We start from the raw sequence: 23,385 nt of genomic DNA on the forward strand, positions 1-23,385 counted from the left end.
TCAACAATATTATTCAACTCTTTTTCAGATCACTCTTGAATACGCTGAATAGCATAGTTCTCTTTACCAATCCTTTTCAGGCTCCACAGTTGATCATTCCTCAGCTGTAAAAACTGACCATTTATTGCCACTGCCCTCAATCGTTACTTTTAAATTTGCAAGAAGAACTCCCCCTTATCAAAACTGTTTTGTTTTTTCAGTGTTTTGTGGATATCCAATGGCATTATACTGATCACATTTAACTCACACATTCTCTAATTTATTCTTTAAAAAAACAAAAACTCTGCAAGTATGTGAGGCGTGATTTCCCTTTACAAATAAATGGTTGATCTTTTCTCCATACACCATACCTACGTATACATCAATAAATATATTGCTTTAAGTTTCTAACAATTTGCCCAGGACAAAAAGTTGGCCTGACTAAACTACATTCTGAGGAATCAGCACTGTAAGCTTTTTTTAAAAAAGTCATCATCCTTGTCACCCTCCAGTGTCAAGAGAAGAATGAAAGAAGTTGCACATCACAGTGATTCAGCAGTCCTACACTGAAGTGCCCTATCAATTCATGGGTAAATATTATCCATATCTGGTGATTTTTTCTATTACTATTCGTTTTATCAATCTATTTTAAGACTACTTCTGACTTTTCAATTTGAGGCTGTGCCACAGATTCAACCTCAATAAAGAAAGGCTTTGATAGAAAACTTTTTAACCCTTTAGATAGTAAATACCAAATAAAAAATGATTTCAGCTTTTCTGCAATAGCCCTTTTTTCTTTGAGGGCTTTCATATCTTAGTCATCTATTGGCCTCAGAGATTCCCTAATACGGTTCCTACTAATGTGTTTGAAAAATTTACTAGTTTTTATTCACTAGGCCAGTTATTTCTCATAATCTTTTCAAGGCTATTTCATTATCCTATCATATTTAACTTGGCAAAACTGACACTGTTTTCTCTTGTCCTTGCTTGCACGAGACTTCCAGTTTTTGAAGGATGTGTTCTCATTTTTAATGTCCTTCTTTCCTTTGCTATTCAATTATGCTAGCTTTTCTGGATTCTCCCAAGATTACTTCTGAATGGCAGTACACACAGATTAATTATCTTTTTTTTTTTTAATTATACTTTCAGTAATGTAGAATCTATTTCACTAATTTTCTACTCCATTTTCCAAGTTCACTCAGTAGTTACTTTCTTAGATATCACACATACCATTCTCAAGAGATACTTACCTTAACCTGGATGGTTCTCAGTTCTAATTCTAGTTTTTTTCTTTCTTGTACTTCTTTCTTGTATTTTTCTTCTAGTTCTTCAAACTTAGCATCTGCAAAGACATGATGAATGCTTCTTCATAATCTAACTTAGTACATAGATAATCTTTTCTAGCCTATTACCATCACTGGAATGATAAAAATGAACAGCTATCATAAGTGTCAGATCACAAGGATGAAACAACTGTATATACAATATGCTCAGTAATTTAGGACCTCAAAAGTACACTGGTGGGATATCTGGAACTTGATATTAGAATGAAAACACAGCTGTTAAAAGCAAGGATCCAATGCCAGAATTTTATTTTTTTAACCTCTCTATCTCTAAAAAATATGTGTGTGTACATATAATATGTATACATTAAAAAAAATTATATATAACATAGATATGTTACATTTTATATATACATACGCACAGATTACATACTTTTATTAATTTTCCTACCAGCATGCCAATAACATTAATATTACTAGAAATGACCAGAAAATAAAACTAGATCTTTTCCTTAAGTTGCCTTCAAATGCAATAGGAATTGGACAAAGAATTTATTTAGGATTCCTCTGCTGAAACTGTAAGAGGAGCATATTAGTCCAAAACAAAATCTTGCTTCCCTTTTCTTAAATTTGTATATAATTCTACAACTCACTCAGGAAAATTCTAGAACTAGAATGCTTTGTAGCATTCTAGGAAGCAGTTGAGGGAGGTGATTGTCCCACTACACTGCACTGGTGCTGCCCCACCTCGAGTACTGCACAGAGTTTTGGGCGTGTCAATATAAGGACATCAAACTATTAGATTATGTCCAGAGGAGGGTGACCAAGATGGTGAAAGGTCTCCAGGGCAAGACTTACAAGGAACAACTGAGGTCACTTGGTTTGCTCAGCTTAGAGAAGGCTGAGAGGTGACCTCATCACAGGCTACAGCTTCCTCGAGGAGGGCAGCAGAGTGGGAGGTGCTGATCTCCTCTCTCTGGTGACTAGCAACAGGACACGAGGAAATGAAGCTGCATCAGGGGAAGTTCAGATTGGACATAAGAAAAAGGCTCTTCACTGAGACGGTGGTCAGTCACTGGAACAGGGTCCCCAGGGAAGTGGTCACGGCACACCAAGCCTGTCAGTTCAAGGAGCATCTGGATGACGCTTTTAGTCATATGATTCAGTTTTAGGTAGTCCTGCATGGAGCACGGAGTTGGACTCAATGATCCTTATGGGCCCCTTCCAACTTGAGATATTCTATGATCTTAAAGAATTTAAGACTCCAGCTTTCAAAGGAAAAAACCTCCGCAGCAATACCATTTTAAATACAGTTATTTAAATCATTTAATCTAATCCCCATTTCAGGAGTGCCACGTTTAATGGAATGCTTGACATTGCCTCTACTGTACCCCTTTTCAGATATGTATAAAGAAATTAAAAGGAACAAGAGTGCAAGAAAGTATCTCAGATTTCCCATCGGAGTAAGATGGAGATGCCAAACTCACAGAACATTTGTTCGCAGCAAAGAAAGAGGTAAACAGCAGGGGTAATATTGAACCTATCAAAGTTTTTCAGCATAGACAGCATAAGGGTGTCTGGCTACAGAACAGTTCTCCAGTTAAAGAAACTTCCTTTCACTTTTCCAGTTCATTCAAGTATTTTAAATCTATTTGATGTCACTAATTTGAAGATAGAAGTGATGCTTTGAAATGGATACGGTGCAAAAATTGTGCAGATTATCATGCACAATAATGGTATAAATAACAAATATTTTTCTAAGGAAATAACATATGACTGTTGACTGAACTTTAGCTAAAGTACTTGTGGTACATGAAGGAAGAAATTTGCTCTTCACTACATGAAGGGAAGAGCGGACACTAAGAACAGGCATTCAAAAAATTGCTGCAGTGTGTTGATAGATACTCCTATTACTATTCCATGTCCATCAACATAGTGCTAAAAAGATGTAATATTTGCAATAAGTTTTCAATCTGCACTAATAATTTTTAAACTGGCAACCTATGGTGCTATGAATTAGACACTCTCATAATAAGCTATACAATAGGGATTAGGCAACACAGTACAAGTGTAGTGTTCAAAATACTCCTCCACCTTCCAAGAAAGCTGACAGTTAACTATCTGTGCTAAATGAAAAAAAAAAATCATTTACCATTATGACTTTGAATTGGTGTTAAAGGAGCTGTAAAACTTTTCTGTGGAGTGCCACTGAATGATAAGTCTCCTGCAACCAATGTTTGCTGACTTCTGTCAAGCTCACATTTGTATCTGTTTAGGAAAGAAGCAGCAGAAGAAATTAGTAATGGAAATTAAAAGGTTAATTATCTATTTTTAAGAGCCTGAAATACACAAATAAATTATATGATTCTAATAACTCACTTTAAAGATCAAGTAAAGATACATCCACTGAAAATTTTTAGGTATTGTAACACAGAAATATGAAGAATATATTTAGAGTTTCAACATATTTCATCAATTACATTGGAGTCACGGCTAAAAAACAAACAAACAAACCAACCAACCCCAAGTAGATGAACATCAGTTAGAACTGCTTAAGTTCTCACTGTATGAAGCTGTAGTCCAGCTAAACACACTCAAATCACTGTAAACACTGATCATATAAAACTCTTACTCTTCAGTAAACAACTTTATAATAGGAAACATACTACTTTTACTCTATGTTCTGATACTGTGCACTTTGAGAACCCTATATACCTCATGAAAATGGAAGGGAATACCCTCCACCTGACAGTGTATTTTTCATGTGTAGCATTTACATTGCTACCCAAAACACCACAGCAGACTACACATTCCAGTGACTTCTGTGAGCATGAAGAGTTACAAACTCATCCAATGAAACCAGATAACTAGTTCCGAGGTTATAGAGCAACTTCCATCCTGCCCAGTGAGCACAGGTTCCAGGCTGCAGCCCATCACATTAGTGACTCTACAACTTGGCTTTCCATTTCCCCCTCCCTTTTACAGCATACCAGGAACTCCTCTCCTAGTGGATTGTCAGTTGCTATGAAGTGGTAAATAACCAGTTATCAGCATAAAACAAAACAGAACCAAATACAAAACGGATTGCCAAGATCAAGCTGTATGTAGTAACTGACGATCTTCTGTGATGGACAGCTATGTAAAGTAATATAAAGGGAAGGAGAGAATTCAGTAAACTGGACTTAATTTTGGGAATGGATAAAAGGAATGCATATCCTTAGCCCACAACCTCTATGGCCCAACAGTTGACAGCAGATACAGAAAACATGAGTGTGGTTCTATCAATCCTGTTGAACCTCACTAGATTCTTCTTTGACAGATCTCAGCAACTCCTTACACAAAGCTGGTGCTTCTACAAGCCATAAATTGCTTTGTTGATATTTAGAATCTTTTCACAGCAGTCACATACTTCAACTACCTTTAGTTCTCCCAAAGGGGGATGGCAGGGCAGGGGGCAAAGGGAAAAAACAGAAAGACCAACACAGCTTCCTCTTTATTTACTTCTTTTAGGACACAGATAAGGCATACCGCCCAAAAGTTGAAGGAATTAGACAGACTGCAGGCCATGGAAAAAAAAAAACCCTAAACAAAAAAAACCAAGCCAACCAAACCAAAAACAAACCATGAAGAAACCTGTTATCATAGATTCACCCCTCTCTACACCAGTAATTCTGCATTAGTAGTACTAGCACAACAGTTTATTGCATAAGCAGGATACTCAGCCTTATTGATGCACACAAAGTTTCAGAAATACTTTTATTCAAGAATGGAAGGTGCCTCCAGTATGAGAGCATGTTTAACAGATGACAACATTCACTTCACTACGGGTAACTGTTCCATTTGTCAGATGAAGGATTTTAGATACGTCTGCATTACAGAATATTTTATTGCATGAATTGCATTCCACCTCTACAGACAGTAGACACATACTGTCTCAGTAGTAACAGTGTTTGCAAGCCAAGGTGTTATGAATTAGGCACTTCTTTACAAAAGCAACTGGATTCAGTGATTCAGTCGCAGTACCATTGTGTTCAGCAGCTTCCTCGTCTACTCCAACAGATGTTCATGCCTTCTTCTTCCAGTGGTCATATTCTATTGGTAGACTTGATCTTACAGACTGAATTGTCCATGTACTTTCCTTGCAACTCCAAGCTCTTTGCAGGTTTCTTTTGCCAAGTGACTTGTTGTGCTAGGGGGTTGTGTTGGTGTTGGTTTTGTTGTTTAAAATCACAGAATTAATAGCTCCCTTTTCACATGATACTGCAGAATTCCCCCAAATTAAACAGGAACTATAGGTGCTAGCACACAGATTTAAAGTAGAAGTCTGTATGTGCATGTGTGTATGTAAAAACAGGCCAATGTTTTGAGATTTTGGTCACAAAATCTGAATGAAGCATGAGACGAAGAGAAACTAGAAGACCATGAAGGATTAAATGAGCAAAACATGAGAAAATAACCACTCTACATAGGTTAGAAACATACAGCAAGTCCTCACCTTTTCAGTTCTTGTTCTAGCCTTTCGATGTCTTTCTTGCTGGAATTCAGTTGCCCTGACTGAATGTTGACTTGAGATTCTTTTACTTGAAGATCATGTAAAGTTTTCTGCTTTGCTTTCTCAAGACTGTCACACAATTCCATCAAGCTCTGGTTCTCTCTCTTTAGTATTGCAGCTTCGTTTTTTTCATTTTCAACCTAGTTAGAATAGAGACCATTTAAAAAAAGGTCTCAAGTCCTCCCTAAACTTCAGTGCAATTATTATCATTTTAATAACATGAAGTTTACATACTGTTATTTTCTTCCTAGCATTTCAAAATCCCGACAGCACTGAAAACCTCCAATATACACATTGTTTAAATATTTTTGGGTGTGAACAAAACCACATTTCCTAAAATTCAACTCAGTGACATTAACTATTTCTAGTTATTGACTAGATACAAGCTCATAAAAAAAAAATCATCAATCCTCAAATACTAGTAATCCACACCAGTCTGCATTCTTCACTGATCATCTCACTTCTCTTTCCAGCCTATCAACTTTTACTGACTCAAGGTATTCTGGTTGCTAAAGAGTGCACAATGATTATCAAGAGTCACAGGTTTGAAATTGGAAAGAGCCTGGCAGTAGAAATGTCCTTCTCTTCCCCTCCAGCTTCTGAGGGGCAGGCTACAGTCAGGCTAGATTTTTGCACAACATTATTCTTTTGACTGAAAAGTAGTAAGCATTAGCTGCTGCTTCCGAGAGTTTTAAAGCACACCTATTCAAGCAAACCCCTTCTTTTTGTCTGGGGAGCACAGCAGTTCCTCTGGATGGTTGAAATAAGTACCTGGAAATTCACAGGAAGAAACTCAAAGAAAACTACTAGGCTTAAGTTTTGCTAGAAAGTTGTAGCAGCCTAAAGGGAATAAAAGGCAACCTTTGTAAATTGCCTCTGAGCTGTATTCAAACATTACAAAACAAAATTCAGCCAAATGGGTCACTTCTGATTTGAAGCATGGCAGGACCCTGACCAAGAGGGTCTCTGGTTTCCTGGCTAGAGGGTTAACAGGGTAGTCAGATGAGGTGTAAAATTACAGCCTTAAAGAAAAAGAAAACCAAATCCCAAAATATAGTCTCTACAAGGAAAAGAGAGAATTACATAAACTAAGTAAAAGATGATAGGTATCTGCAGGCAAGGTGAAACAGTAAGAGGCTGTCAACCATGCAGCTCTGATATAAAACAGGCCTAGTTTTTAATCAAGATTTTTAACAGGCATAACAATAAAATAATTTCTTTTCCTAACCATAAAGAGATCTAGGAAAGCCTCAAAGTAAACATAAACACTTGCACATTCATGCCAGACACAGATAGGAGGCAGGAATTCTATTAACAGTCAATGAGAACCGAACAGAAGGGAGAATATGGTTAAGGATGAAGTAAGATGAAGAGAAGCAGTTTATATTTCTATGCTACCCTTCCGGTCAGTCAGTGGGAAGAAACAAACACTAACCTACCCCCTAACAACATCCAGATAATAAATCTTTATAATTGTGTTTGGCATGGAGAACGGCATTTTAGGAAAATTATTGCAGTACCTACATTACCTTCTGTTTCTGTTTTTGCAAAGCTGCCTCCAAAGACTCTAACTGGAATTGTCTTTGCTGACGTTCCTTTTTAAGCTTGTCTACTTGACTTTCCAGCTCATGAATCTTCTGAAGGACTCTGGGGGAGAGGCCTTCTTTCCATTCCTCCACAGCCCAGCTCATATTGACACAATTCTTGTTTAATACAAAATGGATAGTACTATGCCTGAAACACAAAGACAACTATAATTAGATCTCCCTTTTAAATAAATCACATTTTTAAGCTTAGCATTGATTAGAATATGGTGTTTCACAACCATGCAGTCTTCCTGATCTGAACACCAAGCAGCAGCTTTTAATATTAGGTCTTATTTTGACATACTTCTGTCCAGTTAAGATGAGATTTTAAAACCTCACATTAACCAGTCTCCTAACAATAACAAGGTTTATATTCTTATAATTGCATTTGACTGCTGTATTTCAGAAAGTTTCTCTCCACATCTTATTTTGACGTTCACATTGCAGATAGTCATTGGCACTTACGACGGCATTGTACTTCAATGGTGTTCAACCTGAAAGCCTTGCAAAAAACCATGCCTTCGTTTTAGGTGGCAGCGATGCTTCTTTCATCACATCAGTTTTTCAAAGCAATAGTGCTGAGCTCGAGGCACTGAAAATGCTCTCTACTGGCAGGAACAGCTCGACAGCACTTAGTCCTTAAACACAGGTTTGACACACTCATACGGTTTTATTTTTTATTGTTGCAATGACTCCGCCCCTGGAGGATCTGGCACGGGCTTATTTTCTCGAGACACCAGCACAGCTCAGAGATTATTTGTGAGAGAGAAGCTGCCTCAGAATAAAACTAGAGATCAGCGACGGAGGGACAGAGCCCACCCAGGACTGGGATGCCGGGGGTGTCAGAGTCTCACCGGCCTTGACCCTCGCTCGGCTGAGGGAGCGGCTCCCCGGCTTTGCCGCCTGCCGGTCCCCCCTCACGGGGCCGGACCGCGCCGAAGGCAGGTGCCGCACGCTCCCCCGCCCTGGGGGAAACCCGGGGGCAGTGCCCCGCTGACGGCGCTTACCCCTTCTATCGGAAGACACTGCGAGGTGCGCGGCGTACCGCAGCGCACCGGCCCACTCGGGGTGCCTGACACCCCCGCTCCGGGCCGCGCCGAGGCGGACAGCCGCCCGGAGCCCCCGCCCGACCGCTCGCTCGCTCGCTCACTCACTCACTGTCAAACGCCGACCGGGGTCCGGCGGCAGCCGCCCAAACCCCGGCTGCTGGCTGGCTGGCTCCCTCGGCTCCGGCTCCCACAGCCCCTCAGCGCCGGTGGCGACCAGCGGAGCGCGGCCGATCGCCGCGACAGGACGCGCTCCCCGCCGCAATTCAAAGCTGCCGCCGCCCCGGCAGCCGTTTGTGCACGCCCAAGCAGTGGCGCGCCCGAGCGCGCTGATTGGTCCCGCCGCGACGCCACTCGCCACCCGGACCTCGCCACCTTAGCAACGAGGGCGCAGCGCCAGGTCCCCGGCCCTCGTGATTGGATGGTTCGGAAACATTCAAACTCCATTGGAAGTGGCAGCGCAGGGACGGGGCGGAGGCGGCTCGTGATTGGCCCCGGAGGCCGTTGTCTGCAGCTGGGCGGGGCGACCGGCCGTGAGGGAGCTCCGGGCAGCGCCCCGGGCAGCGGCGGGCGATCGACGTCCGCCCGCGGAGGCAGCACCCCGGGAGAGCCCCGCTGTACGGCCCGGCCCGGCGGGAAGGAGAGGCCTGTGAGGAAGGCGCAGCCGGAGGGGCAGCAGGTGTCGGGGAGGGGGGGCGGGCGTGTAACGGCACCGTCAGTCCTTTTATCCAAAATCACTTTCCCGATCCCACAGAGAACTTGGTTTTTTGATGAAGAAAACAGATGTGTCCCGATGGTAACACATTCACTTGGAAAGACCCACAGAAGGATCACGAAGTGGTTTAGTACTTGGTTCTGCTCAAACTGCTCCTGGGGGTTGGGGTTTTTTTGAGGGAGGGGGAGGCAATTCAGCCCAATATTGCACATTTTCTACCCTTCTTAGGGTAGAAACACAAAGTAAAAAAAAACCACAACACTTTTTCTAAGTTTTCTAACATGGATCATAGGATGTAAATGGCAACAGCAAAGGCATAAGCATTCTAAAGCTGCTGTGAACTTCCCTGGCTGCCCGTGACTGGTTTCCAAACGCTTCCTCTGGTGTTTCCCCCCACAACCACCCCACTGAGGGGGTCGTCAGGTTTGAAACACAATGATGTTTTCCATCAGAATCTGGGAATTACTGATCTGATTATCATTCCACCTAATTAAATGTCTTGCCTCTCATAATCATTCTAAGAATATTTACTCAAGCACTGTTCTTTTAATCATATTTAGGAAATTGAGTTAAACAAATCTTCCTTGATATGTTAAACAGCTCACCAATCAGCTCCAAGAGCTCCGATTATAAATAAACACGGTGCAACAAACTCACTAGCACATTGTTATAAAATCTCTAAACTAGCTCCAGAACAAAACAAGCCATCGAATTGATGGAACCGATCCATCATAAATACCTCTTAACAAACTACAGTTAAAAAAAAAAACGAGCTAGAAAATTCCATGATGAACTTTGTGCACTCTTAGAGATGACTGTGCAGGCATTACTGAGGGGACAGCACAGAACAGCAGAGGAGCAGGAACTAGTGGAAGAGCGGGAAAACCCTAACGTTGTATTGGCAAATAACTTGTGAAAGCTGAGGACCAGTCTGAACTGAAGGGGATCCACTGCTTGGTGGACACAGGACAAATGTTCTGTAAGAAGTAAATGCCCATTATAGGTTATATGCACTAAGCGTTTCTCATTTGACAGTAACAAATGTTACTTAATCAATTGTAACTTAATCAATTGTAGAAGTTGAAGAGTTTTTCAGTTAGTGCAGATGCTATTCTAGTGGGACCACTGATGGACAGGGTGCACTGGCATTTAAACTACTACATCATGATGAATCCTTCAGGGAGCACTTCAGTGAAACAGCTTTAACTTCCAAGATTGGTGGCGTATTTTTCGTAAGGGGAAAAATTAGTAGAGACAGCCTTCAGGGTTCTTAGAAGGCCTGAAAAACATGGTGTGTGCAGAGCTTTTAAGATGCAGTCTGATGAATACCTGGATAGTTGAGGCTAAAAAAAAAGGAACCTGACCACTGTTGTAAACTTAAATAGGAGAGGACACTTGTTCTGAAGCCTATTTCTAAGAATGGTCAGATTTGTCCTGGGTTTCTGTTGATAATGATTTGCAAATCAATTATTTAATATTTGGCATCCTTCACTATTGCAGCAATTAACTAATTATTATGACAGATAAAAGGACTCCCTAAGAGTACAGAAACTTGCTTCTTTTGCCTTATCAACCTTATTTTGCACAGTAGCTTCATAAGTATTATATGTATTAGTTAATCGGAAGTAAATATAAGATACAAAAATATTAGTAAATGCAAGATTGAAGTACAAGATACAAGAATAAGGTCTAATACTCTGAAAAGATAACAAGTTATAAAGGGTGTTAATAGCAACCATCAGTTTGCCTAACACTTGTAATTATTTGTATTACTCTCTACTGGTTAGATTTCTTCAGGTCTTTCTAAGAAGCTCTCAAAATTCCCTGATTTGGAGCACCCTGTGATTTTGAGCGGAGAAATCTACCTCAACCTTGTGAAGTGGCTTTCCTCTGTCCTTGAAATTCCATTCAGTTCTTACCAAACGTTAAAAGTCACCATTTACGTTTTCTTACCTGCATTCCTTGCTATAATTTTTGGTAAAGGGCCAGAACAGTAAGTAGAATACAAAAAAACACTGAAGGTTGAATTCATATTACTGCAGCTTATGTCAGAGCACACAATGGAACAAAACTGAAAGGGAAAGAAAGGGAAAGAGCTTCTGATGAGAAAATCCCACCCTGGTTGGACACTACAAGGAGCAGAAATCAGAGAGAGCTTTTGCCCCATATTCTTCCTTGCAGACTCAGAATCTGTCAGGTAAAGCCTATTTATTGTATATATATATACACATACACACACATGCACACACATCAAAGAGCACCTGAGGAGTTGGAGCAATCCCATTCACCCAGAGAAAGAGAGAAATGAGCCAGGCGCTCTGCATCTGACATGGTTCTAGCTTCCCAGCTTTCCTGTTGAGGCACTAGAGGCAGATACTCTGCCAGGTTGGGGGTGAAAGAGAAGAAAGCCAGATCATTTCCCTTAGCCTCACCCAAACCCCACCCTGTACCAAGTGATGCCTCTTGCCTCTGGAAAACAAAATTCTCCATCTCTGCCAATGTGGGTAGGTAACTGAGAAGATGGCAGTTTAGGTGTGAGTACTAGAGTTGCAAGGTTAAGTCTGAGCTAATAAAGCCCAGCCCTTCATACAACTGCATTTCTCCACAGAACCCCGTAACTTGTTTGGTGAACAGAATGAATGTAAAGAAGGATCCCATTAGGATGCCTAGAGAACCTTACACCTTAGCTTTCTTAACTGTCTTACGCTCTTAAAAAAGGTTGAGGTGACCTGCATAATCTTTTTTACAGTTCATTAACAAAATCAGAGACCACAGCGTATCACAAATTATAAACTATAATTTTGTTCCCAAAGGAAACAGGGTGTTTCTCTAGTGAGTATTATAGTATTTCTTACCTACTAATGGAAACTGGTACTGAAGTGCTCATGTTGACACCAGTGCTAGGGTCAACTGGATGAACATATTAGTGGACATATAGCTGCTCTATTGTTTGATGATCACATTGTCTAGTATAGCCTACTAAACACCAGTGGGTAGGTTTCCTAGTATTGAGAAGGTGACTGAGGTTACCTGGCTTGTCTAAGGTGACACAGTGAATCACATGCAGGTGCTGGACAGGAACCTACGGGCGTGGCTCCTGGCAGTTTAAAACACGTCAAGACAATGTTGCCACATTCCCAACCTCTCTCCTGTCCCTCACCTGCATGCTGCCACTGCTCCCTTATGACAGCTTCAGTGCTGATCTGAACTGCCAGGTGAGATGGTTAAACTGGTAAGGGGTATTATTCTAGGCAAAGGCCTTTCTGCTAACATCAGCTTATATAGAGCTTGGGACTCCAAACTGCCGCACCGTGGGGTCAGATAAATGCCTGATCCAGCTCAACAGATGGAACAGGGATACGCAGGAGAGAGCAGACAGGACTGTGGCGACACCAGCCTAGATCAGTTAAAACATTATGTAAGAACACCCTAAGTCCCCATGCTCTAATCCTTAACACCTATCTGTTATAGTAAGAAACCTTCCCACAGTAAATGTATTCCTGTGTTTTATAACTTGTGTGTTTTACAAGGATAAAACTATCTTACAGCTACTGCTTTCATTTAAATCTCTTACGTATTAAGTGCAATTATTCTGAATTATTTTCATCACAGGAAAATATTCTCTGACCTTTGCATGCAGTGTAGCATTATTGTGATTTTTAATAATGTACAAACTTCTGCAGAAGTGTTAACCTCTGAATTTAAAGCTGCTGAGCAGTTACACAGACTCATTACCATAAAAAATAGTAAAATTACTTGACAGTATGAAGGACTGAAAACAAGGGGGGAGTTGTTAGTTGTTTACCACTTGTTAGTGTATTGGAAGGGTGGAGGAAGAAAGCAAACATACAAAAATGTTTTTTATTTAAGTGCACCGTCTTGACCTGAAGAACTTCGAATGGTTTGCAGCTACAGCAATAGTTACAGTAGTCAAAAGGTATTTATGTCTTTCCTTCCTGTTCTAAAAACTTTATTTTAAAACACTGTGAATACAGCCATTAGCATAATGCTTAAAAAAAACTAATGTACAGTGAAGAAAATGATAAATAATTACAGCAATTACATTATGATATGACACATCAAGGCCCTATTGTCTAGGGCTTCAAATTACCAGTTACTGAACTGTAAATAAGATTGGACCTTTTTTTTCTTAATGGTAAATTCCCTCTCTTTATAGTTCTGCTGCCAGCTAGAAATGGCAATACCAAGCAAATCTTTCACACTACAGATATTAACACCAAAAAATACATTCATGACACTATCAAATACTGCTATATCTTATGGGCAATGAGTTATCAGGTTTCAGGGGGCATTTGGTAAAATGGGAACCTATTTCCTTTATGGCCCACTCTTCCCTGATTTTCATGTGTCCATAGCTTGCATCTCCTTTGGCCTCCATTTTTGTTAGGATTGTACTTTTAACTGTACACAGGTACATCTACTCTGAGTATCATTCTGTTCAAGCGAGAGAGAAAAGTGGTTAAGACAGAAGCGCACTACATATAAACTAAAAGACATACACCTTTCATAGCCATCTCTGCTTCTTTCCATCTTTACCACCAACTTTTTTTAAATGGGGCATGTAGAAAATGCCTGCTGGTAGTTACATTACCTTTTTCCTGTTAGGGCTTTCTAGATCTGTTTTTCCTTTGGTTTACATTCAGTAATTTCCTCCCTCTATCACCTTTAACTCTTTTATTAACTTTTTTTTAAACTACTTTTTAAGTTCTCTTTTCCTCAAAGGCCAACTCTCACAGTGGTATGTGGCCATCATGTGCACGATTGCCTTCAAAAGTCTGAGTTTTGCTTCTTCGTTAACCTCTCTAAGTTCTTGATCATTTACCATGACTGCCCTTGCTGTGCCTAATCTCCATTTGAACATCCCATTCCTATGAACTACCTAAATTAAAGCCTTGAGCTCATACTTTGCTTCTGTTAGGGCCTATATATATCTACACACACACTTATTTATTATAAACATATATTTATTATATATATTTACATATAAAGTTATACATATATAGCATTTATGTAGGTATTATCTGAGAATCTATACTTGCTTCTTATTGTGTTCACCTACTGGTCAAATCTTTTATCAGTCAGTGAAATAATTAAGAACATCACCTACACCATTCATGACAAACTAATCTAATCACTTATTAACCTCTACCTATCTTAATGCTGTCTCTAAAATCTTCCAATGTTTCTCTGTTAAAAGGTTGAACAGATAAGACAAAAGTACGCCTCCTTATCTTACATACATCATAACCACCTCAACATTACTTCTGCCATTTTTACAGGCAAGTTCTAGAGTAAGTTTTCAGTCACCCAACTAATTGCAGTGGGAAACCCATCTCAAACAGCCATACTTTATGAACCACTAACTGAAATGATCCAATAGAATAAATACGCAAGGAGAAAACAACTACATTCTACATCTTAATGACTTTTGTTATCACTTAATCTCCTCACCTCTTCCAAGACTAAATTCCAACAGTTTTATTGGTATTTCTTATACCATTTTTATATTAATCCTTTCCAGGAAAATGTTTTTGTGTGTTTTAAATCTTTCCAGGGTATCTACTGTATCATGCAAATGATAGTCAGCACAGAAAATAATCACTATTTATATATACCTCTCAGCATTCCCAAATTGCCCCAACTCAAAGCAAGTTTCTGTTAATTTTGACCAAAAGTGAGAGTGAGAATTGGGGCTCTTTTAGAAACAATATACAGACTTCAGAAAGCTAAGGTACATCTAGCTGAGGTTTTATTCTTTTACAGTGCACTTCACTCTTAATTTCAGAAAGTCTTAAAATTCAGAGTTTCACAGTACTCTCATATCCAAGCATGGTCTTACACCCATTTCACAGAGATAAGCAAACATTATTGGTTCGATTCAAGTTACACAAGTTTGTGACAGTCCCAAACCCAAATTTTAGATTATAACATTAGCTCTTTGCTTTCTCAAGAAACCATTTATCTCCAAGTAGCAACAGAATATTTTCAACTGAGTGCCTGCAGTCAGACACTTGAATCCATGCTGAGATGCATAAAGATTATGATTATCAGAAGTGAGCAGCCACTAAAATACTTACCAATCAGTGGTGTATTCTGACTTCTAAGCATGCTGCTAAATTAGCTTCTGTTAAAAGCTACTAATTTTTTTTTTTTTTTTTTGCTGAGGAGACCGCTGTTTTCAGGAATCTGAAGATCTAATGATTGTGCTAAATGATACATTTAAAAGTACCCAAATTGATAATCCATGAAAACTGTAAAAATGTTACTTCATTTTGTCATTAGACTGTTCTAGCTTAGACAGCAGTAACAGTTGCATAGAAAGGTATATTCGTCGTCTAAATTCCATTCAGAGTACTTAAAACCATGGAATCAAAAGATCATTACTTTACTTGCAAACACTAAAAAGTTTTTCATTTTACAGCTCTCGCTGAAGAGCTGAAAAGAGGCACAGGTATTAAGTAAGTCCTCAGGCAGAATACAACTCTAAGCAAACTAGAATATTCAACACAGCATAGTTTATTTGAACAGATAATCAACCAAGACTTTTTCTGGTCTACAAAACTGGGTGCCAGCTTACTTGTGATAAGCCATAGAGTACTATAACATGTTAGCTCATGCTTGGTGGCAACAGGTTTGTTTTCCAAGATTGTGTAATCCAAATTCCTTTTCTAAGAGATGATTTTGAGAAGCACTATTAAATGGAATAATTAATGAGAGCACAGAATACTAGAGAAGTAAACCTTCCTTTTTGCTTGCGGTAAGCTTCAAACATTAAAAGTATCAATTTATAAAGAACAAATATGATTTTAGGAATGGGAATTTCTGCTAGTGCACTAAGTTTCTGCTTACGTTACAATCAGGTCAGTGTACCCAGCTGTAGCACATGACAGAGATTTTAGGAACACAGTTAGGGTCACATTTACAATACAAATCGGGAATGTGTTGCAACTGCATTCTTTGATTTGATTGTAATGTAGATGACTGTAAGGCTAATTAAACATCATCTACTGTTCACAGGAGAAACCACCAGCTGTTGCTTAAGCACAGTTTAAAGACAGTTTTATGCGAAACAGGTTATGACATGGTTTCACCAACCAACAAGGACTGAGATTTTTCCATGTTATAACAAGACTCTAGAATTACTTTAGCCTCGGTTTAAACATATTCAAAATATGTTTAATACAGGTCTTACTAGCAAGATGCTAAGACACGTCAAAATTCATTGCATATAGCTTCAGATAATACTGGCATAATAAATGTCTCCTGTATTTTGACCCAGATAAAATCAGTTTTCCTCTGCTGATAGTTAACCATTTGGTCAAGCTGAATGGTGTTGGGCTTCATCTTCATAAGGCTTTTGAGACAACATTCAGGCCTGTCAAATTCACAATTTTGGAAAAAAAAAAGTCTCTCTCCTATGCAGTGCTTTCATCTGCAAATCAAAAAGCGTGTTCTTAAGATCACTATCATTATCTCAATTTTCAGAGAAGAAAATTAAGGCACAGGGATGTGCTGCTACATGCCCAACATCAGACCGAAGACTGGTAGCTAAGGAAACTGAGGTACAGTCCTATGTCAATAAGTTAATTCCCATCTGCTCTACTGTTTTGTAGAGCATCTTAATATAATAACCCTGATGAAATTGTAGAAGGAACCAGTATAAAAATTAATTTATACCAGAGCAGGGGGAATATTTTGGAGGTGAATTCCATAAATCATTACAGCAAGTCAATAAAGTCTCTAAATATAATTTAGAGTTGTCACCTTTTCAGGAAAAAAAAATAAAAATTGCTGTAACATAATTCCCTAGAAGCATAGAAAGATAGTACATAATCCAGCCTACATACGAGTGATAGAAGATTAGCCATCAAAGTTTTCTGGACAAATCTGAACCAGCACAGAGGTTTGGAACCAAATCAATGATATGTATCATTTTAACATCCCATTTTTGCAACAGCGTGAGGAACATCTAATCTAGTTTTAGTATTTTATGAAACCACTCTCCAAATAGCAGGTAGCAACTGTCGGTGTTAATCCCAGGGTCATATACTCCTGACAGCTCTTAGGGAACAAAGATTTATGTAAAGATTCCAGGTTTCAGTGGTCCCAGAAAGTGGTAGTAGCACCAACACGACAGATTTCCTTATGGTGCAGTAACTGGCTATAATCTCCGGGAAGCTTGGTTTTACTAAAGCACCTACTGCTACAATTTCTGGGAGCCTCATACAGACATTAATGACTGCATTAAGTAATCTCATGAAAAAGTAATGATGTTCCCTATTCCCAGTTTCAGGAGCTTCTCTTGGTTGGGCAAGTTTGAAATATGTTTCACTTTGCCGAGTTTGTTGAGCTGACCTTTTAGTAAAAGCGCTTGCTGACAAGTAGTCTGATTTTACTTATTCTAGCCTTTCTTCTAAGGGACCCTACCCTGTGGATAACCAATACATAAAATCTCCCCTCCAAATCTTCCCATCTGTCAGCATGTTTATGCTTCTTGCAACATTATTTCATTTGCTGTTACTGTCATTAAATAAGTTTACTTCAAATGCAGAGAGCTCTATGAAAGTGAAAGTGACCAGCTTCAAATCAGGAATTCGACTAGAAGACTTAAGGTAGCCAGCACACCACTTGGAGGCACAGATGCAAAAGTCAGTATTTATTGTCTTAAAAACATCATCCTTACACCTGCCCCAGTATGGAGAGAACCTGACAGAAACCAAACCAGTTAAACCCTGGTTTTGATGCATGCTGCCCCCTCATGCAACTTTCCACTCAGTAGAGGAAAGCCGTTTTCTGGCATAAAGCTGAACCGTATAAATTCAGAGCACAGCTGCTCTATGATCCATCTTATCTCATTCCGACGTTTCTTCCAGATTGTTACTGAAAGCTCTCTATCTAGACGTGGTCAAGTATAATTCAAGTTAAAATCTTAAATGGTTACTTCTTAGTGCCTCAGTGCAGCCATATGTAAAATGGGGATAATTACTTACTTCATTAAGGTGTGGTGTTTGTAAAATATTTGAGTCTCAGGTGGAAAGGACTTTCCTTGCAAAATGTAATTATGATATTATTATGCCAGAGGTAAGGCATAGGCCTGTGATTCCACATACAGTATTTAAATACAATTACTTATCTATCAAAGTCAAGAATGTGTGCTATTTCTCCCTCTCTCAGCTCCTGATCCTCTTACCATTAATAATCTGAGTAATCCTGACTTCAACGAACCTGCTCACGTACTCCTTCAGAAAGGTGTACAAGTAGCAAAAAAGCACAGCAACTAAAAAATAGTACCAATTCTCATTCATCACTATTTTTCATAATTCCCCCCGTTTGCAAGAGTCGTTAAGTTCTGGGACTGTCACAGTTTTAGAGGGACACCTCCCTCTAACATTTCTGCAGGTGCCCACCGGTATCAGAAGTATTTGTATACACTTTTTGGAACGTGGATAATTTTAAATAAAGGTAGTCTAAGGCAAAAATAATTTTGCAAATTGTCCATCAGCTATGGACACAACATTTCTAATACTCACACCATTCTTAAGCCTACTTGGTCCGGTGTGAGCGATTCAACATCTCTTGGCAGCCCCAACCTTCCTGAGGGTACCCATTGCTTCCTACTGCGTGGCAGGCGCTCGGCCCCTTCTCTCCCTTCCAGCAGACACCAGAAGGGCTTTCCCACACCGCCCGAGCATCAAGCGTCCCGGGCATCTCACGTAGTTACCAACCGCCACGCTTCAAACCAACTTCAGGTTTTCTCCACGGGCTTTTTTCCATCACACCTCCCGCAGCAGCCCTCTGCGCAGCTGGAGGGGCAGGGATAACCACCCTTCTGGAGGCGAGGGTCACGCAGCCAGCAGGAGACCGCAAGGGCCGAAATGGGGAGAGGAGCCGCGAAGCTGGGGAGGGCGGGAAAAGAAACGACGCTGTGACGCAGGACTGAGGGAGATGAGCCGGGGCACGTGGAAGGGCAGAAGAGGGGCAAGAGGGAAGCCGGGTGGCACCCTGCCCACGTCCGGGGGGGTGGGAGGGGGGCCGCGGGAGCTCCAAGGCCCACGCGTGCACAGCCCGCCTTCCCACCCCGGCTCCTCCCGGGGCCGCTCCCCCCGCCCCGGGCTACCGCCGCGCCTCCCTCCCGGCCGCGCGGCGCCGCCCCCTCCCGCCGCGGGCCGGCCCGACACGTGCGCCGAACCCAGCGGCGGGTCGCGGCCGGCCCGGCCCCACGCCCCCACGCGCGGCGGGCCGGGCCGGGCCGGGCCGGGCCGGGAGAGGAGAGGAAGGCGCCCCGCGCCTGGCAGCTCTGCCCTCCTCGGGAGAGCTGCAGCCGGCACCCGCCCGGATTGGCAGGAGCCTGTGCCCTCCTCTTCCTCCCTCCTTTTCCCTCCTCCGCGGGGTGGGTTTCAGCCCTCCTCCTTCCTTGGGGGGGGCACTGGCGAGGGGGGGAGAAGAGTTTTAAAAAAAAGAAAAGAAAAAAACCGAAAGAGAAAAGAAATCCCAAGTCGCGTCCCCGACGTCTCCGGGCCCCGCGGCCGCAGCGGCCGCCCCACATTCCTGGCATTCCTGGGCCGTGACTCCCCGCGCCGCCCCGGCCCCAGCCCCAGCCCGGCCCCGGCCCCGCCGCCTCCGGCTCGCCCGCCCGCCCGCCGGCCCCGCTCGCCCCCGCGGGACACCAGTCCCCTCCCTCCCGCCCTGCCTCCCTCCCTCTCTCCCTCCCTCCTTCCCGCACCCCGCGGGCGGCAGCAGGAGCTCAGGGTGCCCCGGCCCCCCGCGCCGCCGCCACTCGGCGGCCCCAGCTCCCGGCCGCCCCGCCGAAGTTCCCCGCGGTGGCCGGGCCGGGGCGGCGGGAGCGGGTCTCCCTCCCCACCGCCCCCGGGGAGCGGCCCGCGGCGCTCCCCGCCCGCTCCGGGTCCCGCCGGCAGCCGCCGCCGCCGCCTCGCGGGCCGGGACAGCCGCCTCCCGCGGGAGCGCACAAAGCCGGAGCCGCCGCGCTGCCCGGGCGGCCGCCGCGCCAGCAGGTAAGGAGCCGCCGCCGAGTTCGCTCAAGTTTGGGCTCGGGCGCGTCCCCGCGCCTGTCGGCCACCCGCGCCGACTTTGAACAGTCCGGCTGAGTCGTGCCTTTTCCTCGGCGTGCGCGACAGGCGATATTTGCGTAAGGCTCGTTACGCGCCGCAGTCTGCAGCTGCGGCTCAGCGGCGCGTCCGCGGCTGTTTGTAAATCACGAAAATAGCTGAGCTTGGGTTACAAATGCCAGCCGGTGACCTGCGATAAACAAGCCTCGGACGGTCCGTCCAGCCCGTGAATTTAATCTGCTAGACGCCCAGATAACGTGGCATTTGTAGAATCAAGAGCTATTAGTAAGTAGCTAGGGACGGGCAGGGCTCTCCGCTGGGCTGCTCGTATTTACACGGCGGCGTGCCCCGCTCTGTCCCCCCCCCGCCCGGGGGCTCACCTTGTTCTTTGTTAGTTACAGTCGAGCCCAAACTGGCCGTTCGTCCTCGGCCGATATGGAACGTCGAGCTGTGCAGCAAAGATCGCAGCGAGGCAGGGAAGAATGACATCTGCTCCCGTTTGTGATGTGGTGAAGTCAATGAATTTTTAAGATCTCAAACTAGCTCTCTCTCTTGGAGTCTATTTGGGACAAGCGTTACATAATGTATGTGTGGTATGTGGATATAGTGTGTGCCGGAGCTTTCCTATCGAGAGCGTTTTATCTCTGATTTGCATAAAATAATCGTAGGTTTCCATTATAAGCGGCTCTTCAGCTGTTTGTAACTTTAACGAGGTGGGAGCAACCAGTGACCGGTGAAGGCTTGGGTTCAATATGTTGTTGCTTAAAAAGTTTTCTGGGATTTTTGGCACGTAGCCTGCAACCAGAGCTGAAAGAAAGACTTCTACCAGAAGCCAGTTCTTTTTTCTTTGAACTCTATGCAGATAATCACTACTGGGTTTGGTTATTCTGAAAGCACTGTTACGTGCTGAAGCTCTTTGGAGTTTGGAAAAATATACATCTAAAATGGCTCCCCCCAAATCGCAAGTCACCACCTGCCAACCTCCATATTATGTGAGAAGGTAGTCAGGTCTTTTGGGGGAGAGATGTGAGGGGAGGCAGTCCCAGCAGGGACTGCTCTCTGGTTATCCAGCTGAGAATGTCCTATCAAATATGAGTGACAAAATACAGATTATACAGCTTTTGCTCTTGCCCTCCGGGGGGTCTGTAGCTGACATCTAGTACTTGTTACATGGTGTAAAGTAAAGCGTGTGTTGATATTATAGTAATGCAAATAAGCTTTAGGCCCTGTCCTGTTACTGGCAGTACTTTCTTGAACTTTTTTTTGGTTTCTTTAGGAGGCTGTGCCAGAGTTGCTTACAGGCAGAGGGCACTTTTGTGTACCTAATGGGTCACGATACAAAAGTTGGGAGCTTTGCAAACTTACGGTTTGAAGCACGGCCCATCAGCTAAAAGATAGTCCCCAAAATCTGTGGCAGAGCTTGTGGCCATCAGTTCCGCCACTGCATTTGTGCGTGAGAAGCTTGAAAGCGTGACTGGCTCGATCAGCGACCTCAGAGGATCTAGTGGTGCAGATCAAGGCCAGAGCGAGGACTGATCTCTGTACTCAGCAAATTGAGCTTTTGCATGTACATTATACTTACAGTTTTAAAAGTGTCTTTTAAATGTTTCTGTAATAGTAGCAGAAATAGCCTTGGTGCAGTATCGTTTGTGAGGGTTAATTAGCAACCAGTGTTGATAGTAATGACTGACTTTTCTCTTGGTCATTCTTGTCCCACAGAAGCCTGTGAGTGAGTTATCGTAACTTAAGTATAGAATGGCTTTCTGTGAAATACATCCGCTTTTGTACACTTAGCGAATTGTCTTGGCCGCCAATGGCTCGTCCAATCATGGAGAAAGTATTTAATATTAAAAAAAGAGTTGTCTACATACTTCTGGTAACTCTATGGTTTCCTTTTTCTATGTTTGTTTTATACCATGACAGCCAAAGGGGCTGCTCTTCATTCTGTTTCTCTTCCTATCCAGTGAGGCTGTGTTTGATTAAATGTTACTTAAGTAGCTCATTTTAATCTGGATTTAAGTTTAGCATAGATATATGCAGTGTGAAAAGTGTACTTGAACTCCAGCTCCTCAGCTGGAAGCAAGTCCTTCTCTGATGCAAGGCTCAGTCAGCTGAGGGGGTTTTATAAACTGCTGATAGTATCCAAAGGTAAAAAGTTTTCAGCAGGCAGCGCTGCTCAGTAGCGCATGGGTCCTAGTCCTGCAAAGACCCACCCATGTGCTTAAATTCACGTTCATGAATAGGGCTTTTGAAACCATGGAATTTCTTTTATATACATAATAATAAACACGTATACAAGTCTTTGCAGGAGCCAGGCTATAATACTTAGTATGCAATATATTTGTGCGTGTGTATCCAGCTCAATTACAAGAAGATTTCAATAAAGGCTTAATTTTTATGCTGAGCAGATGCCATAAAAGTGTCTTTATGTCCAGGTCCATCGTGAAGTGCAGCGTGCATTGGCCTATTGTACTTTGTGGAGTTCCACTGGAACAGCTCCCGATCTGTGAAAACAAACCATTACCCTGTAGGTGTTCCTCCTGTGAGGAGTATGCCTGTGCACAAGATTCTCTGAAATTTTATGTGAAAAGGTCTGGTTCCATTTTTTAAATCTACTGGTTCTCTACTCAGAGACTCTGAAAGCTGCTGATGCCACCTTATAGATTAATTTTTATTTTTTAATATATATATTTTTTAAACAAAGACTAGATCCTAAAGGAACTGAGGTAGACCTGAGCTGAAGTCCAAGATCACGATAAAAGTATGATTTTGGTTCCACTGTCTAACCCCATCCTGCTGTGCCTAGTGCAGGAGACCTCAAAACGCGGTGGGCCCTCGTAGCTTCCTCGGATTGTGTTGGATCCGATCCGTGTCCAGGCTGAGTGTAGCCTGTCCTGCACAGGTGCCCTTCTGCTGCTTAAGGCCGCCTGGTTTGCTGTGCACCTGGAGCTGAAGAGGTGGTCTATGAGGAGACATCTCACACGCTCTGAAGGAAGAGGGCTCCTCACAAATGTGGGAATAGCCCCAGGAGCGGGAACTGCGGTCCATGACTCTTCCCCTTTCCTCTGGGCTGTAGCAGGGAGTGAGGAGAACTCTGGAGTGTGAAAGCATCAATGAGTCTGAATGTCCAAGTGTCC

At 42.5% G+C, this 23,385-nt stretch overlaps 2 protein-coding genes across 8 annotated transcripts in view; one reads left to right on the forward strand and one right to left on the reverse strand.

Moving 5' to 3' along the window:
* CENPF (centromere protein F) overlaps window positions 1–8,653 on the reverse strand; it is a 44,864-nt gene extending 36,211 nt beyond the window's left edge. For 4 of the 6 annotated variants that reach the window (XM_075042654.1, XM_075042655.1, XM_075042653.1 and 1 more), the window contains exons 1-5: window positions 8,559–8,653; window positions 7,344–7,548; window positions 5,758–5,954; window positions 3,415–3,530; window positions 1,230–1,321 (exon numbers count right to left, since the gene is read on the reverse strand). In XM_075042654.1, the coding sequence (XP_074898755.1) occupies window positions 1,230–1,321; window positions 3,415–3,530; window positions 5,758–5,954; window positions 7,344–7,505 (567 nt within the window). In that variant the 5' untranslated portion in view covers window positions 7,506–7,548; window positions 8,559–8,653. Of the gene's footprint in view, window positions 1–1,229; window positions 1,322–3,414; window positions 3,531–5,757; window positions 5,955–7,338; window positions 7,549–8,554 lie in introns of those variants that run through there. The other 2 variants (XM_075042652.1, XM_075042657.1) reach the window with 2 other exon arrangements.
* An 11,257-nt stretch (window positions 8,654–19,910) lies between these two features.
* Window positions 19,911–23,385, forward strand: part of PTPN14 (protein tyrosine phosphatase non-receptor type 14) — a 125,524-nt gene continuing 122,049 nt past the window's right edge. The window contains exon 1 of one of the 2 annotated variants that reach the window (XM_075042658.1): window positions 19,911–20,194. The gene's annotated coding sequence lies outside the window, so the exon portion shown is untranslated. Of the gene's footprint in view, window positions 20,195–20,722; window positions 20,833–23,385 lie in introns of those variants that run through there. The other variant, XM_075042659.1, reaches the window with a different exon arrangement.

This window comes from Buteo buteo, chromosome 12 (genome assembly GCF_964188355.1).
Source record: "Buteo buteo chromosome 12, bButBut1.hap1.1, whole genome shotgun sequence".
NCBI classification, from domain to species: domain Eukaryota; kingdom Metazoa; phylum Chordata; class Aves; order Accipitriformes; family Accipitridae; genus Buteo; species Buteo buteo.